This window comes from Mustelus asterias, chromosome 4, assembly GCF_964213995.1.
Source record: "Mustelus asterias chromosome 4, sMusAst1.hap1.1, whole genome shotgun sequence".
Lineage (NCBI taxonomy): Eukaryota > Metazoa > Chordata > Chondrichthyes > Carcharhiniformes > Triakidae > Mustelus > Mustelus asterias.
Window position 1 is genome coordinate 140,943,209 of NC_135804.1, and position 19,581 is coordinate 140,962,789.

The 19,581-nt window shown below is 40.4% G+C and overlaps 1 protein-coding gene across 6 annotated transcripts in view; it reads right to left on the reverse strand.

The window, feature by feature from the left end:
* tfdp1a (transcription factor Dp-1, a) overlaps positions 1-19,581 on the reverse strand; it is a 62,335-nt gene that overhangs the window by 15,617 nt on the left and 27,137 nt on the right. For 5 of the 6 annotated variants that reach the window (XM_078211838.1, XM_078211834.1, XM_078211837.1 and 2 more), the window contains 4 exons: positions 15,692-15,758; positions 12,126-12,226; positions 9,709-9,830; positions 2,597-2,762 (listed from right to left, as the gene is read on the reverse strand). In XM_078211838.1, the coding sequence (XP_078067964.1) occupies positions 2,597-2,762; positions 9,709-9,830; positions 12,126-12,226; positions 15,692-15,758 (456 nt within the window). Of the gene's footprint in view, positions 1-2,596; positions 2,763-9,708; positions 9,831-9,924; positions 9,964-12,125; positions 12,227-15,691; positions 15,759-19,581 lie in introns of those variants that run through there. The other variant, XM_078211835.1, reaches the window with a different exon arrangement.

A 19,581-nucleotide genomic window follows, 5' to 3' on the forward strand; every position in this document is an offset into this window, starting at 1 on the left:
TGATGGAGAAAAATTTCCACTGACAGGGGAGCCTAGAACAAGGATTCATACGTAACCTTAAAATCAAAGCCAGGTCATTAGGAGAAAGGTTAGGAAAATGGTAAAAATTTGGCACTCCCACAAAACTAGCAAGTACTAGCGCAATTTAGAATTTTAAATTTCGGATTAATTTTTTGCTAGATAAGAGTGGTAAGGAATAGGGGGCCATTGCAGGTGATGGAATTAGGATACAGAGCATCTAAAATCTCACAGCAGAACAATTTTGAGGGGTTGAACGGGTCACTGCTTTTCTTATTCTCAAACAATTTGATCAAGATCATATATACAAATTTCTATTTTATTGGTTATCAAATGAAACCATTAAACGGGCAAACAAAAAATCAATGGCAAGCAGGACATCGACTTTATTGAACTGCTGGATTATACTAGAAAGAATTGGGAATCTGTCAAATGTCCTTTTACTTCAAACATACAAACTGAAGAAAAACACTACTCTCTTATCTGCCTTCATTTGTTTTAAAGGATGTTGCAACAGGCTCGATGGGCCTAAATACAAGCAGCTCTGTTACACATTGTTCTGAAATGCAAGCTGATGAAAACTCAAATGATAAAAAAAGTTTGGGTGTATTAATACCCATTTCTACCACTAGAGAACATTTATTACACAGGTCACACAAGTCCTCTAGTGGAAGGAACTAGATGCAGCAATATTAAACTAAAAAAATCAACTGGAGAACACTCATACACTGAATCATAGAATCCTTATAGTGCAGGAGACGACCATTTGGCCCAGAGTCTGCACCAACTCTCCAAAAGAACATCTTACCTAGACAAGAGATAATCTGTCAGAAGGGCCAAATGCATTAACTCATTCCATGTCTAACGTTTGTCAATCGTAAACAAAGTTGGTGCAGATGCCAGATAACTTCACCAACATCTCTCTTCCTCCCCACACACTCATTCAATCCATTTTGAACACAGTACCTGCAGCTCACCTTGGCATCTCACTTTGGTCTTCCTACCTTTTTTCCCAGCAGGGCACCTTCCCAAGGTTATCGACCACAAGACATGTTATAATATTCTTGCTATAGCACAGACCATTACAATCCACCGGCCACTCCTCACTACTTACATGCTGATCACTGTACTCACAACAATACCAAATATTTATCCTGCATAACACAGTCACACATCATTTTCACACAGTTTTATGTAGCTCCCACCAGAATTTAATTTATGCAATGGACACTTGCCTCAAACTCTCACCAAACCATGTTCTGGATCTCCCAGGTACAGCAATGCATCTCCATTTCCTGTTCCCAATTCAATTTGCACACATTCATCAGTTTTCTCTCACACACTGCCAATTTCCTTCAACCTTCCTTCATTTTTCTACAACGTCACTTACATATGAGTTTTTGGGAAGCAGGAGTTGACTTTCTATTTATTCTTTTCAGCAGAGTCCATTATTGCAAAACAGCAAATAATTATCCATTCTTCATATGTTGGCCATATACCTTTGAGGATCATAATTCTACAGTTAATGCCCAACATGCTCAACAGCATCAATGTTAAGATCAGGTCAGCATATCTGCAACCTCTTTCAAAACCCAAACACTTCTTGAACCACTGAGTTCAAACACCAAAATGACCAATTTCTCAAGATTAGCATGCCTGCTGCCAGCTTCCAAAGCACATAGACTTGTCTTTCATTAACTGGATACGTCAACCTAACACCACCTTCAAGCAATTCTGTGATAATTCCTTATACTTCCAAGGTGTTCCCATCTTCATCCAACTCTACCTCATCTGTCAATGCTCAATCCAAAATATCCAACTCTCTGTTAACCTACTATATGTCAGGCCTTGATTTCATCATCTGAATGGATCAGTTGGTCACACCTGTTTCTGAAGTTTTACTCCCCACCTTTCATCACAGGTTCAAATTCAATTGTTCATTACTAATCCCTTAAATTTCTTACATTCTAACATAGCGCTATGCAACAGGTACTGCTTTCCATTTCTCTTGGATTATGCACCGGTGACTTTTCTTTCAGTCTTTCCATTTCCTCACAGCCAGGTTGATCAATAAGTTGCTTGCCAATTACTAACCTGAACTCTGTGCTTTACCAAATTGTCATTACCGAAGAAAATGGTTAAGAATGTGCACCTTAATTGTGTTTCCTTCAATTACACACCTAATTTAGCAAGAAGACAATTAAATTTAGTTTTATCCACAATGAAGCAAACTTTTGATCACCCTATCTGATGGGCTCAGGTCAGTTTGTGTTCTAATGTCACTAGAATGGAAGAATAAAATCCAGTCTCTTCTCATTTGCCCACCTTTCCCACCATCAACAAAAGAATTGTCTGTTGAGGAAGGATAATCAAATCTTCATTACAAATCTTCTCACCAAGCATACGCTAGCTTATTTCACAGTCCTGTTCATTGTAGGGGAGTCTACTACACACAAATGTATACGATTAAAACAATTTCCTGTACCTAGATTTACGAAAAGCTCGACAAGGAGTTAATATTGTGTGCGAACAAAAAATGCAGCCACTGTTAACCTGCTAAGCATCAAGAGTGCCTTACTTCATCAGAGCCAGATTCTTGGTTGTTGGTGTTACTGAATTCCGCAACAAGCTCATCCGCCACTTCATTGTAGGTAGTTGTTCCTTTCTGTTGCACTTTCTCACAGACCTTCATCGAGAAATGACGCAATCCTTTGCCATTTTTTTCACCCTTTTTATTCCTTTTACTGAAAAGTAAATTCAAACTTCAAAAATATTTCTGCCTTCAAAATCAAAGAACAAATCTTACAAGATATTTACTTACATGTCCCAACGGCGCTTCAAGCATTATCAAACAAAATTTGACACTAAAACACTGGTGGTGGTACCAGGACAGGTAACAAAAACTGTAATCAGAGTGTTAGGTTTTACGAAGCACCTTATAGGGTTTAGAGAGGGGATTCCAGATCTTAGGGCCTTCGTAGCCTGCATTCAATTGCCAATGTTGGAGCAACTAAAATCAAGGATGCATGAGGGACTCGACTGGAGAAAGTTACACAAGAACATAAGAAATAGGAGTATGCCATATACCCTATCAAATCCTCCAGAAATGTTTACATTTCAAAGAGATCACCTCTCATTCTTTTGAACTCCAACGTACAAGCCCATTTATCCTATCTTCATCATGAAATAACCCGCTCATTCCAGGAATCCAGTAAGTCTTCATTTTACTTACGCCAAGGAAAGCATTTTTTCCTTAGGTATAGTGATCAAAATTGTACACAGTACTCCATGCATGGTCTCAGCAAAGTCCTGTAAAATTGTAGCAGGACTTCAAACCCCATGCAATGTCATTTGTCTTCCTACTTGCTCCAGGTTACAGAACTAGGGAGGGGAAGGAAGAATGGGAACTTTAAAACTAAGGCATTGCTGGAAGGTGTCAACACAGGTTAGCAAGTACAGCAGTGATGGTTCAATGGGACATTGAGTATTGATATGTGGGCAGCAAAATTTTGGATGAGTTCAAGTTTGTAGATGGTGAAGATGGGGGCCTGGCCTGGAGAACTTTGGAAAAGTGTGATGATACTGTGCCTTTAGCAAATGTATTTCGGTCACGTTTCTTGTGAGTAGACGGTTTTATACTTCTGATTACGGTGCTGATTGTCGATAACTGGTAGCCCACATGCTGAGTGTGCAGAAGAATAATTGTTCCTAGTTATTGGGTTTGTTTTAATGTGTGTTAATGCAGTTTTCTTATTTTTTGGGTTGTCCCTGGGGTTTCAGGGTAGGGCTTAATTAGGCTGCTTGACAAGAGTCATATGAATGGGCGGAGCTAGGCTTAGAGAGAAACGGGCAATTTCTGTTTGAATTGAAAGGAGCATTTCTTTCTCTCTCCCTCGCCCGCTCTGGAAATTGTTTGAGATCTGCAAAAGGCAAGGAATGGTTTCTCCCTCTCTGGAGTTCTGCTGTTTAAAGACAAGTCTTTCTCTGGAGGCTGTTGTCCGAGAGTCAGAAGATAGGTGTCTCTCTGTATCTCTGTTCAGGGGTGTTAAAAGGCTGGAGGACTAACAATTTGCACAAGCCTGTGTGTTTTGCTAACTGATTCCGAAGCGGAGTTTATGTCTGTGGGGAATATTGCTTAAATTTGAACTAATAGAGATAGCTAGCAGTTAAGAATTATACCTTGTCACGTTCAAGCATTTCAATTGGTAATATTTATTCTAATTTCTTTTGGTTATAGTTGAACTGCATTGTTAAATGAAGTTTGTTTTAATGAAAGCTTCCTAAGTGGGTCAATAGAATCACACCTGAAGCAAAACACCGTCTGCTCGCACTAATGCGAGAATCAAAAATAATTGGAGTCTAGGCTAACTTCAAAACATAACTTGGAGTTTCTAATCTGGTCCCTAACAATAGTACAGTCAATACGTAACAATGGCATAGGTCAGGGTATCAACACAAAAGGAGCTGACAAGGTTGAAGATGGGTGTAATGTCTTTACTATGTTAGGAGTTGTAGGTTTTAAACAAAAAGATGTGGTTTGCACATATTTTCGTGCAAAAACTTGGCAAAGTCGGGCGGGAGATGGCTCTCTGGTGGGGGTGTGGGGGGAGGGAGGCAGGTCAGATGGCTCTCTGGTGGGTGGGGGAGCAGGGCGGAGGGGTGGTTCGCTGCCACTCCGTGTGTGTGTGTGTGTGTGTGTGTGTGGGGGGGGGGGGGGGCAGGGAGTTGCGATCGGTCTGGGTAGCGGGGGGGGGGGGGGGGGGGGGGGGGAATAAGGAGATCAGTTATGTTGTGGGGGTGGGGCAATGTCTGTGGGGGCCAGGGGGGAGGCATTATCCGGCTCAGGTGCGACGTGGCAGGTGAGTATTTTTCTTTTTTTTTTACTGCGTGCGTGCAGTTGAAGGCTCCGATCAGAGCTGCAGTGTTTTGGGCGCCTTAAGTCCCACCCACAGGCTTCTGCAGGGCGATTCAGAATCGCTGCTATTTTTTCAGGCAGAGTGAGTATGGGGGGGGGGGGGGGGGGGGGGGGGGCGTGGCCCTGAGAACGGGCTAAAAGTTGGATCTGAAACACTCCCAGTTTCAAGTCCGCCCAGCACTTAGAATCAAAATGGTAAAATAGGGTTCAAATTAACTATTCATTCTGGGACCTGTCAGTACAGAGTACCAACGACCTAAAACAGCAGCCTGCCCAACACTCTAAAGACATCACCATCAAATCATGTAACTGGCTCTTAAAACCATCCAACTATTACAATGGGTGACATAACATAGGTGGAAAATAGATGGTCTTGGTGAGGGAACGAATATGTGGTTGGAAACTCATCTCAGTCAAATAGAATGCCATGGTTGTGAGCAGTCTAACCCGTGTAGACAGATAGTGTTAGTGGTTAAAAGAACTAAGTTTCTTGCAGGGACTCATGATTTCTTGTACAGAAACATAGAACAGCAAAACCAACAACACCATCAGACTGGATAAGGTTGCTCTATTTTGCGACAAGAGTCTACCTATTTCAACATTAATGGGCTGCAGCCAAGCACTAAAAACCTCTACAAACTCATGCCCAAAATAATACACGGATGGCTGGAGTCTAAGCAGATATCCATGTTCATACCACGAACACTACACCTGAAATAACTGAACTGCAGCCATCTGTATCAATAAAATTTTGTAAACTAAACCATTTTGTGTTCAAAAGTTGGGATTTAATTAGTATTTACTGGTCAATCAATACTAGGAGACATTAGCAGGGGGAAGGCTGTTTACTTTCCTTTTTGTCTAGACCACCTCAATTGCAAACTCCAGGTAGAAAACCAAGAACAACAATCAGCTAGTTTTATCTGAACTTCACCTCACCTGATAAATGAAAAGCCATTTTGCCAATGCAAAACTAAGCAGGTTATATCTGAAGACAAAAATTATGACTATAGCACGGTTGTCTGCCATTTTGCTTCCAAGTCACATGGAGGAACCCAGAAAATAAGATTGGTCTTTCACAAGCAAGGCAAACACCCATGGCAGATTTCAGTGGATAGGACCCAAAAGTAATCAATTTTACTTGTTTCAGACTCTTTTTCGAAAGATCAACTGCCATTAAACAGGAGTAGACAAGTTATTATATGTATTTGCCATCAATTCAGTTAGCACATGGTTTGAGATGCAGAATAAAAATAGCTCAGCTGCAGCTTAACTTGTAACAAGCTCATGTCTTAATGGCTTTAGCAAAATTCTCAGATTAAGATTAGAAACTCAGTTCAAGCAAACATATTTATGCCAGGAGGGGAAGAGAGGGAGTCAGCATTTACAAGACGAGTCATTTGTGCACCAAACAGCATTCAATTGAAACTAACAAGACTGTTCTGTTAATTTAGGTCGTCCCAGAATTCAAAAGCAGTTTATGCAATTGTTTTTTTTAAAAATCCTTTTACAGGGTGGGGCTGGCTTGACCAGCACTTAGTGCCATCCCTAATTTTCCTTGCAAAGGTGGCGGTGAACTGCTGCAATGTGGTGTAGGTACATTCACGGTGCTGTTAGGAAGCAAGTTCCAGGTTTTTGACTCACCAACAGTGAAGGAACAGCAATATATTTCAAAGTCAAGATGGCATGCAACTTGGAAGAGAATCTCAGGGTGATGGTGGTCCCATACTTCTTGTTCTTCAAGGTGACAAAGATCATGGGTTTGCAAGGGGCTGTCAAAGGAGGCCTGTTGAGCTATTGCAGCATGTCTTTTATATACTGTAGCCACCAGTAGAGAGCATGAATGCTTAAGGTGGTAGAGGGGATACCGATCAAACAGGCTAGTTTGTTATGAAATGTGTCAAGCTGTTTGATTATTGCTGCAGCCATCTAGGCAATTGGAGAGTATTCTATCACACTCCTGACCTGCACCTTTTAAATGGTGGACAAGCTTTGGGGAGCCAGAAAATGAGGTATTTGTCATAGAATTCCTAGCTTCTGCTCTGTTCCTATAGCCACTCTACTCACATAGCTAGTTCAGTTAAGATTCTGGTCAGTGCTAACCCACAGGATGGTGGGGGATTTAGCGTTGGTAATACATTTAAATGATCTCTTATTAGAGTTGCTCATTGTCTGTTGCCCAAGCCTGAATGTTGCCGAGATCTTGCTGCATGCAGGCAAGGACTGCTTTGTTATCTGAAGGGTTGTGAATGGAACTAAGCATTGCACAATATCCCTAAAATTGATCAAATCTCTCTACCAAACACAGGAAGCTGTCATACTTTTTCAACTGGTTAACTCTGAATGTGAGGTGCTTCAAGGAATTATTTGGTAACTGCTCACAGGTCTGTAATGTAATTTATCAGATAAAATGGATTTAGTGTGCAGGGGTGGGGTGGTGCATGCTGGGTGTACTAGCATCCTCCCTCAATGCCAGGAATAGTTAATGCAGTTCCCCACCATGATGGACATAATATACCCAGACAGTTAAGTTAAAAGGTAAATCTTTATACGATATTTCATCACATACTAATATTTTGAGTATCTAATTCACAAGCAACTTGTTAGAAGGTGCCAATTTCTAAACTTTTGATCTTAATGTCAAGGTGCATTTCTCTAACTGTCAGGAGTTTCCACATGTACGGTATGCTTTGTCTGTATAGCGCGCAAGATACAATACTTTTCACTGTATACCAATACATGTGACAATAATAAATCAAATCAAAGCAGGATTTACAAGTTGCAACGTGTTGGGCAATTTTCAAGGAATTGAACTTTTCTTCATGCTGAAGATTAAAGAAATCAGTTGCATTTAATATCCCTTGCACCTTTCCACAGTCCCATGTTTGAATACTTGTAACAGGTTTCCTGTAACTTTCTCAGGCTTTTCAGTACGCTAAATGCAGGGATCCAAAAAAAAATCAGATCTTTCCTTTTTTAAACTTCTTAATTCTTGTCCAATGTCAAAATACCAGCAACTTTGATGGAACTAGACAGTTCATCATAGAAATTACCTTAGGCTATTGGAATAGAAACTAACCATATTCTTCACTGCATTTAGTCCAGGTGTTTTGAACTATATGCAATCAGTTAAGTCCTTCTATTTCTTCATGAAAGAGAATGCCACTTGCATTTGGAATTCTGGCAGACTACTGATAGTAAAAAAAAATGCCAATCTTCTGATGGGTTTAATACTTGGAGGGGTTGAAACATAAAGTCCCATGGCCTCAAGAAGGAAAGGAAGTTTGAAGTGGGTGGTAGCTTGCATGGATGGAGCGGTTCAGGCTTGTTTCTTTGAGGGTGAGGACAGCAGATTTGAAAGAGGACAAGTATTTGAAGAGAATTTTTAGCAATATCAGGAAGACAATTTGCGTGGCCAGCAGTTTATTGGAAGTAAAGGTAAAGTCACCACAGTTCCAGAATACCACAGGCTGCTCTCCCCTTTAAGGGGGGAGAGCTGACTGATGGCCATTTAACCCGAGGATCACCACATCTCAGGTGAGGGGCAAGATTAAGAAAGCGGGCCTCCATGAATAAACCTTAGCCGATACAGGAATTGAACACACGCTGTTGGCGTTGTTCTGTATCACAAACCAGCCATCCAGCCAACTGAGCTAACCAACCCCCTTTTATTGGGAACAGGGTGGAGGGAACAGAAAATTGAACTCATTGACAAGATGAGCTTGGAAAGGACATGAGGGGAGGTAGAAAAGCAACTGGGGAAGATATGAATTCAGGGATAGGGCAAGGGGAACCCTTAGAGAAAGTCAGGCTCAGTGGGGTAGAAGGGAGAGAAGCAGAGGCAACTGATAGGATGGTCGCAATTTTTGTAATAAAATAAGTCCATTCATTCATAGCACTTATTTTTAGAGTAGAAGGTATTTTCAAGATGGTTAAATGGAGAAAAAAACTGGATGTTGAAATTGTGGACAACAATGAAAAAGTGATGGAGAACATTGTCCAAAAATACTTTGAGATCTAGTCAGATCAGGGGATGAATTGCTAAACAATTTAGCAGTTAAACTTTAAATTTTTACTACTGGTGAAGTGCTCTTCCTTTGCCAGTTAAAGGATTCAAGTATGCTTGGACTTAGAATAGAAAAACCCATTTTTTGTGGATAAACAATTTTAATTATGCTTTGAGCATTGCAGTTTAAAGGATTTAGACACTTTTCTTCAAAGCTTCATGGCTCATGGAACCTTTTCTCCCAGACAGAATTTCACAAACTGTCTCTTAAAGTAGAAATGAGCTTCAATTAAACAATTCAATTAAACAAACGGGCAGCATGGTAGCACAGTGGTTAGCACTGCTGCTTCACAGCTCCAGGGACCTGGGTTCGATTCCCGGCTTGGGTCACTGTCTGTGTGGAGTTTGCACATTCTCCTCGTGTCTGCGTGGGTTTCCTCCAGGTGCTCCGGTTTCCTCCCACAGTCCAAAGATGTGCGGGTTAGGTTGATTGGCCATGCTAAAAATTGCCCCTTAGTGTCCTGGGATGCGTAGATTAGAGGGATTAGTGGGTAAAATATGTAGGGATATGGGGGTAGGGCCTGGGTGGGAATTGTGGTCGGTGCAGACTCGATGGGTCGAATGGCCTCTTTCTGTACTGTAGGGTTTCTATGATTCTATGAGACTGCACAAAAGTCAGAGTACACGATATAAAATACTGTTTAATTTTACAAATACACGTTTAAAAAAACTACTTAAAGTAAAGTCTGAAGAAATTTGTTTTCTTTACCCTGTACTCCATGGAGAAGAGTCTGATGCCTCACCCTGAGTTAACATGTGTATATTAGGACCATGGGGACTTCCCAATAAAACAGTAGGTGTTGTTGGTGCCCGTTGTGGTGTAGTAATTATCTACATAGAAAGTGGAAAAAAACAGAAAAGGATTAAAAACCTGGTTAAATTGTTTAAATGCACTTAAAACTATTTGGCAAGATCTTGGACCTACCAGGCATAATTTGCAGAACTCCATCTCAAACTGAAAATGAGCCTCAATTAAATTATCCTAGTTTAAAGGCTGGATGTGTAGTAAATTGAATATGCATGATTAAAAACTAGAAAATAATATACTTTAATCGCGATGCATTAAGTTTCAAGAGCAGTGGGATAATGCATTTGTTTTCTTGCATTCAAATTATTTATTTGCAGTTTTAAGATGCATGTTATAATTTATTTATATCACACAAATATTGGCTTATGAATTCCTGGTGCAGTAATAATTATGCAAGTATAAAGATATATAATTGAATGGTACATCAGAAATGCAACATGTTGGATCATAATGGCAGGATTAGGTCTGTGCCTCCGATTTCTCCAAAATGACAGGTTAGGGCAAATTTCTTTAAACAGAGAATTGTTTGACCGGGTGATGTCTAAGGCAGAGACCACTTCCATCCAAGGCAAAATAAATATTTGAACTGGGGGAGAATAAGTGGCCATAATTGGAAAAGGATTAGATTTGATTGCTCCAACAAAACTTCTTTCCATGTTGCCTGGTTCTACGCTATCAAAGATTGTTTAAAAAAGCCACTGATCCAACTGTGTTGACAGAGGGGCCAAAAGTCTGTAAATTTTTTTATCTCCCAAATTCCACCCCATACAAGGAAATGACAAGTATTTTTCTTTCCCATTCCCATTTAGGGCCCCTTGCAACAAATGCAATCCCAGAAACAAAACATGACTTCCTTCCAGGTCTCTGCCAATATTGATCTGAAGCTAGCCATCAGGAGGTATAAAAGAGCAGTTTAGTTGCTCTCAGGAAGGATCCTGTATGTTAACTCGAGAATTTTCAAAAAGCTATTACACTTATCGGCTGGTGTTAAAAATACCAGACCAATCGATTTTAACCTCTTTTAACCCATCACCCCCAACCCCAAACAATTTAACCCCATCCCAAATTGTGTTTCCTCCTCTTCTAAAAATGGATTTTCTCTGTTGGAATAAAATATCATTAATATAAAACCAAGAACAGATGTAAATGAAGGCATTGAGTGTTGGTAACCTAGTCACCTGTGTGCGTCTGAGGGCAAGGGTGAGGGGTGGTGGGCAAAAAGCTGAGAGGAGGTGACAGTCAAGCTTAATGCATTTTGAAAATTATGAAACTAGTTATTGGTGAAGTTCAAAAATCTAGAGATGTTAAGTCATACTGTAACACACACAGTCATCAAACAAAAGCAGCAACAAACAAACACTGATCCATGCTGAGTACGAGTTAGAATAGTACAAATCAGAGGATGCCACATTGGAATGGAAACCATACAGATTTTATGAGATCACAACGAAAGTAACATGTCCAGTTTTAGTTGCCAAGGCAGGAGAAACATTCAAATTTTAGAGATAATGCAGCGAAAAGGCACAAAGTAAATCTTTCCGTTGAAGAAAGATCAGTGAATCTGGGGTCTTCAGCCTTAAAAGGAGAATAATGAAAGCAGACATTACAGAAGGAAAAGATAATAAGTTATATAGAAGTGCAACACAAGAACATAAGAGATAGGAGCAGGAGTAGGCCATCTAGCCCCTCGAGCCTGCTCCGCCATTCAATAAGATCATGGCTGCTCTGATAGTGGGTTCAGTTCCACTTACCCGCCCGCTCCCCATAACCCTTAATTCCCTTAATGGTGAAAAATCTGTGACTTAAATACAGAATTCATTCTTTCAAGAAGATATTTAAAAGTAATCAAATCCCTACAAAGGGGCATAGGTTTAAACTGACAAAGGCAAATTTAGGAAGTCTGTGACAATTGAAATGAGTTTGCAAATATAGAAGAGCACCAAAAACATGCAATCAATTTAGAGGCAGATGCTGCGACAGGTCACTAAAATAATCAGGTCACAATGGACAGAGTTATCTTTCACATTGCTATTTATCTTGTCCTCATGTATTAATGTAGATAACCTCCCAGAAAAGCTCACTGAATAGTGAATAGGAATCCAACCTCTTCTCCCTCCTGACTCTGCACAATAGAGTGAGAAACAGGGCACAGTTATAATATCCTGATTACTGCTCATCAAGTCTCATCATTTTCAAAAGTGCCAACTTGGTTTTCAGAGCTACCAACACTCATTGAACCTTCAGAAGAGGCGAGATAAAGGGAAAGAAATGTTATACTGCAACAATCAACATTTGGTGTTTGAAAGCAGCATCCTTACCATCTGAGGAGCGTTACTAACATTTGATAGCCCCAGTGTTTTTGGCAAAATTTGTTTCCCTGGGGTGGTGAGATGCGAAGATGCTACTGTCACTAATGCAACTGTAAAGAGAAAGAGAGAGGTTGCAAGCACCAGCACCATCTTCTGGTATTCACATTAGCAATGGAAACATTTGGTAGTTCAAGATCTTCTAGCATCTGTATACTTGTCAATTACAAGAAATAAAAATGGAAGCCAGCTAGATGATAAGATATAGGCAAACAAGTTTCATAATTTTGTTACAACAATTATAACTTGTTTGTGCATTTTAAAAAAAATGAATGAAGCCAATGGATGCCAACAATATCCAAAACAACTAAATCTACTTTTGAAATTTTCATCTTAAATCAATGTTTTTTTCACAGAAGCCAAAAGCTGGAAGCAATCACAACACTATACTCGTTATGCAGGATACCTTGCTTTCAGTTTCAATGATCAATTTTTTGCTCCAGTCAAAAGAAAATGTAGATACTGCTCAGCAGGTAAGATTGAGACTATTATCCCAGTAGGGTGAGACATTTAGGACTGATATCATGAAGCCTTTCATGTAAAAAGTAAGCAATCTCATTATCTAGGTGTGGTAATATAGCCATAAAGACCAGACACTGGTCGAAAGACAGGTTCTTTTGTTAAACTAGATGATTTCAAGAAGGGGTGATTCATCCTGCCTCTGCACTCTTAGAATGAAGTGGGCAACAAAATTAGCCAGTTTTCCTGTATAACATCCAGTGATCCCTTCTAAAAAGTACGCGTGTGGATGTCAAGGGAGAACAGGACTGGGTTTAACTGGAATGCCCTCCTTAGTCAAATAGCTTGCCAACACTCACTGTCTAGGCTTACTTGATAAATAATCATTTAGGTGAGAGCTACTAAGTGCCAGCTGACACCTGTGAAAGGAACGTCTGAATCAACAGGACTCTTTTGTAAAGGGAGAAGTTGCTCAATGGATCCTGGTATTGTAAAAATTGCTAATTTACATCTGGAAGATTCACACATAAATACACATTTCACTTTGTTCTGTCCATGTCCATTTATACAACTGGAAATTGTGAATAATTTGAGTATTTCATTTTGATTGGTTATGAAACTAACAGCACCACCACTGGAGCTAGGCAATGTTATGTTAATCTCCACTTCAGTTGAAGTCCTAATGGCTTGTTCTTAACTTTCAGCTTGGGGTACATTTGCAGATAGCTAGAGCACAATGTAGATGGATTGACTCCATAGAAACAACTGATACAGGTACAGTATCCAAAGTCTGGCTACGGAAAACTGGAAATGTCCAAAGGCTGGATATTTTTGATACTCTGTTAAATCAGTGATGAGTCACCTATTTTGCAGGAGTCCCAGCACAGCAGACAGCATTTTTCCAAATGGCAGGCAGTGACTAGCGGGATACCATATCCTTCAGGGGTGCCTATCCAATGGAACCATAGAATCCCAACTATTCACAATATATATTAATGATTTAAATGAGGGAACTAAATGCCGTATCTCCAAATTTGCAAAGTAGGTGAGCTGTGAGGATGATGCAGAGATGCTTCAATGTGATTGGTACAAGATGAGTAGGTAAATGCATGGCAGATACTGTATTACTTGGATAAATGAGGTTATCCGCGTTGGCAGAAAAAACAGGAAGACAGATTCTCTAAGTGGCTATAAATTGAGTGAGTGGATTGGCAATGAGACTTGGATGTCCTCATACACCAATCGCTGAAAGTAAGCATGCAGCTGCAGTAGGTGGTAAAGAAGGCAAATGGTATGTTGGCCTTCATAACAAGGGAATTAGAGTACAGGAGCAGGGACGTCTTGCTGCAATTACACAGGGCCTTGGTGAGGCAACACCTGGAATAGTGCATGCAGTTTTGGTTCCTTTATCGGAGGAAGGATGTTGTTGCTATAGAGGGAGTATAGCAAAGGTTTACCAGACTGATTCCTGGGTTGGCAGGACTGACATACAAGGAGACATTGAGTTAGTTAGGATTATACCCGCTGGAGTGCAGAAGAATGAAGGGGAACGCATAGAAACCTATAAAATTCTAACAGGACTAGACGGGGTAGATGCAGGAAGGATGTTCCCGATGATGGGGGAATCCAAACCCAGAGGTCATAGTGCAAAACCTTTTAGGATTGAGTTGAGGATAAATTTCTTCAGCCAAAGAGTGACAAGACTATGAAATTTGCTACCAAGGAAAGCAATTGAGGCCAAAACATTTGATGCTTTCAAGGAGTTGGTTTTGGCTCTTGGGGCAAAGGGATAAAAGAGTACGGTGGTGGTGTGAGGAGGAGAAAGAGAGAGAGAGAGAGGGAGGGAGAGGCACGATCAGACTCGAGCTGGATGATCAGCCATGATCATACTGAGTGTAAAAACAGGTTCGAAGGGCCTGCTCCTATTTTCTATGTTTCTACCCAAGAGGCCTAATATCCATTTCATGCTCCATTTATGCAATTGGTTTGCCCTGAATGCCGCTGCCAAAGACAACAAAGCTTAAGCAACAGCTTAAGGAGTCATTGCCAACAATCTACCAGAAAATGTAAAAACACTTGCAGGCTTGAATAAAAAGTCAAGAGGTGAAGGAATGCATGAAAAACATGGTGTGCTGTTGGCCACAGAATTGATTGCTACATTCTCCTCCTTCCTGGTCACTGACCCCCCCATTTCCAGGCTATTCCCATGTTCCAACACCTGACAGTTACAGTGGGCTGAAATTAAAAGAGTCTTCACTGAGGTTCTCTGGAGATGCCCAGCAGGCATGTGCAGTTTTCCAGTCTGATGGCCAGCCTGATTACAAGTCCAAGTTCCAAAATCCAGGAAAATCCAAAATCTGGCAGTTTCAATCATGAGGGTGCTGGATTTTGGTCGCTGGACTTGCATCCAGGAGAGATGAGGAATAACTAAATGTATTGCTCTCTCTCTAGCCACATATATAAATATAAAACTGAGTGAATATTCACATCCTTTCAATTAATTGCTTAGCCATCAGCACCACCAGGCTACCAAGTTCTGCTAGATTCAATTCAGCATTAAATAATTCAGACAGCATGATACATTACAACACTAAAAAGCTGTAACACAGGTTGCTAGGACATAGTTTGCTCAAGCAGAGTTCCTAATCACAATCAAATTGTCCTGTGCTTGATATATGTATGAGAAGAATGGAGAGAAAAATCATGCTCAACCATTCTCACACATCTCCCAACAATTGGATTTGGAGTACAATTAGTAGACGTCTGTGAACAGATTATCTGCATAATGAAGAGAAATGGAGAAAATGTAACCGGTCTTTAGTTTGTGTTATCAATTTGCAGATTGCACTAGAAAGCCCCATTTTTCAGCTATTTTCTTCTGACTGCTCTATTACTCTCATCTTCTATCAATCAAGCAGGCAGCAACTAGCGAATGAACTCGTCATTTCTACCCACTTGTTTTAAAGCCAACTTAAATTTGCAGAACTCATCCCATTCCACCCTCCCAACATATGGGAATGTGCCGTCCCCCATGGGTTTTATTAATGATCAATACTTACTTTTTGCTGGACTAATATTCTGATCTGTAAAAACTTTTATTTCGCCATTACTTTCTATTATTCCAATCTATGAAAACAAACACAAGTATTATAAATAGTAATTTTATTTGAGTACAGTTTAACTAACAAAACAATGACAAGGTTGAACAATTCACTTCAGTACCATTTTTGTTATTTTTAGTTCATAAGATACAAGATATAGGAGCAGAATCAGGTCATTCAGCCCATCGAGTCCGCTCTGCCATTCGATCATGGCTGATAGGCTCCTCACCCCCATTTTCCTCCCTTCTCCCCATAACCCTTCAATCCATTACCAATTAAAACATTTTCTTCATTCTTTAATAGATGATAAAGACCAGAGACATAAAATTTGTTCCTGGCTTCTATTACAGTTATGTTATTTTGTATACAGCCATTAGCAATCCAATTCAAGGGAACGCTGGTCGATTTTCTTCCTCCCAGGTTTGAGAACTTTAGCTATCATCCATTTCTCAACCACATAGGGATGATCAGGAACTCAATCTGCAGGGAATGGCTGGTGTTAGCTCAAGTCATGCCACAAACATCTCAGTGTGTGTGTTATATGTCATTATATAGAGGAACAAATGTTCTTATGAAGCATGATGTCCCTGAAGATAGGGTGCAACCAAGATTAACATACCAATAAGCTGTAGATAAGACGTCTTTACAACATTTGTGGATGTGGCAATTCAGATAAACGCACTTCCTTATTAATACTGCACGGTCAGCAAAACTATCCTGTATGGTTAAATTCACTCCTCAAAGCAACACTTTCAGATCAATCTGAAGTAACAACTATAGCAACTTTGAAAACAAAATCTTGCATTTATATAATGCTTTTTACATCGCCTAGATATCAGTCAAGCAAGTGGGTGTAACTGTTCTAATGTAGGAAATATGACCTACACACAAAGCTCCAATAAACAGCAATGTGATAATGGCCGAATAATCCATTTGGAGATGTTGATTGAGGGATAAATATTAGCCAGGACACGAGGGAAAACATCTTTTCTTGCAGGCAGACAGATATTCGTTTTCATTCTGTTATGATCAGAAACTCCAAGGTATATTATGAAGTGAACCTAAACTTTAACATTTGATTTTGGCATTAGGGCGAGCACAAGGTGTTCCACTGCAGGTATGATGCAATTGGCCCACCAGGAAGCTTTTATCAAAACACAGTTAGAGACTAACAAAAATAATTAGCATAATTTTTACCAATTAAAATATTCAATCATGACAATGTATAATTCTTAACAGCTAGTTATCTCTATTGTTCCAATGTAGCAATATCACTATAGACATAAATCCCTTCTTTAGAATGTTAGCACAAAAAGCAGATATACTTACATCGATACTAGATTTCCCGCCTTTAACACCTCTGGACAGAGATCCAGACAGCAGTTTCCAGAGAAGGATATATCCTCAAACAGTAGAACTTCACAGAAGTAAATCTAATCTTTGGCAACTCCCAGTCTCCGGATTTCAGAGACAGAAAGGGTTACCTCACTCCGCAACTTCCAAAACAGCTCTCATACAGCAGAATCTCAGAAAGATCCACTCCCAAATAGCAGAATCTCAGAGAAAGAGACTTATTTCCTGGCAGATTCCAGTTTTCAACCTGAGGCAAAAGAGAGGCACTGCTTTCTAACAACTCAAAGTAGCATCGGACTTGATTCTTCTGTGTAAGCCGAGCTCCACGCAGTCATTTGGCCATACCTGTCAATCAACCTAATGAAGTCCTACTCTGCAAAACCCCAGGGGAACCACTAAAAACAACGGAACAGCATTCGTCCAGATTAAAACAAACAACCTAACAATTAGGAGCAATTATGCTGCCGCAACAACAATGCAGGGCTGCTGGATAGACAAATTTGTATCAGTAATAAAAAAAACCTGACAAATATAATCACAATTCATCTCATTCGAAAGACAGCACCTCCAACAATGCAGTATTACCTCAATACTGCACTTGTACCAACCTCGATTTTTGTGCTCAAGTCCTGGAAAGGAACTTGAACCCAGAATCTTGTGATTAAGGTGGGAGTGCTATCAAGTGAGCCACAAATGACACAATGTATAGCTTAAAAAGTCCCAAGGCGCTTCACAGGAGTGATATTAACCAGACTTTAACAGAGCAGAACATGCTCCAAAACATTGGGACTGATGACTGAAAATTTGATAGAGGTGGGTATTAAGGAGTGTGTTAAGGAGAGAAAGTGGAAGAGGCGGAAAGTTTTAAGAAGGGAATTTCAGAACTTCGGGTCCAATAAGTGGAGAGTATGGTCAGTGTAGCAACTGAAACAGGGGAAGTGCAAGAGGTCAGAAATGCAGGAGCACAGAGATGTCTGACGGTTGTAGGGATGGAGGAGGTTAGAGGGACAATGACCAGCAATGTCATGGATGGAATTTAAAAACAAGGATGAGCATTTTCAAAATCATGGCAATCCTGGCCAGGAGCCACTGTATGTTGACAATCACAGGGTACAGGCGGCAGTGTTTCAGATGAATTTAAGTTTATGGAGAATGGAAGATGTGCCTTGGAGATGTAAAGTCTAGAGGTAAACAAAAGCATAGTTAAGGGTTTCACAGTAGATGAGCTTACACAGGAGAAAGTGAGACAATAGTAGAGATGGAAATAGGCAGTCATTTGGCACAGAATCACAACCAGAAGTTCACCTTGCGCACGAAGGTTGTGAACAGTCTGCTTCAGCCACAGCCAGTTGCCTGGGAGACAGGTGTGATTAAGGAACAAAGGAAGACAATTGTTTTGGTCTTCCCAACATTTAGTTGGGAGGAAATTTCTCCTTGCTCAAATGGATGTTGGACAAGCAATTCTGACAATTTAGAGATAGTGGAATGGGCAAGGAGAAGGCAGTAAGCTAGAGATGGGTGTTGTATTATATATCGAATGTTGCATTAGTTGAGTGGTTTTTCCTCAAAAAATGCGTCAATTTCTTAAAATCAGGATACTTAAGCGACTGTCTTTGAAGGTCATTTCATACAGACTGGTTTGTGTTTCTTGAACTTCTTTTAAGCATTATTATCTAGCTTTTAACATTGGTGGCTACAGAACATCAACAATCAGTATCTGCAACAAAAACAAACTCAGCAGGTCTGGCAGCATCGGGGAGAGGGGAACAGTTACCTTCGAGTCCATATGACCCTTCTACAGAACTGAGGGATAGAATTATATAGCTGGAGAGGGGAGGTAGGGCAGAGGAAGGCCAGAGATGACAAAGAATTTCTTCTCAGGCCAACGAATCTGTGGAATTCTTTACTACAGAGGGTTGTAGAGGCTGGGTCATCAAGTGCGTTCAAGGCCGAGATGGACATATTTTCAACCAAAAAGGAATCAAGGGTAAGGGGGATAAGGCAGGAAAGTGAAGTTGAGGATTATCATATCCAAATCTCATTGAATGGCAGAGAAGGCTCAATGGGCCGAATTGCCCACTGCTGCTCCTATATCTTAAGATCTTATGGTCATGGATAGAAACACAGAAGATAGGAGGAGGCCATTTAGCCCTTAGAGTCTGCTCCGCCATTCATTACAATCATGACTGATCATCCAACTCAATAGCCTAATCCTGCTCTTTCCCCATAACCTTTGATCCCATTCGCCCCAAGTGCTATATCCAGCTGCCTCTTGAATACATTCAGTGTTTTGGCATCAACTACTTCCTGTGGTAATGAATTCCACAGGCTCACCATTCTGTGGGTGAAGAAATGTCTCCTCACCTCTGTCCTAAATGGTCTACCCTGAATCCTCAGACTGTGACCCCTGGTTCTGGACTCCCCCACCACCGGGAATATCCTCCCTGCATCTACTCTGTCTAGTCCTGTTAGAATTTTATAAGTCTCCATGAGAT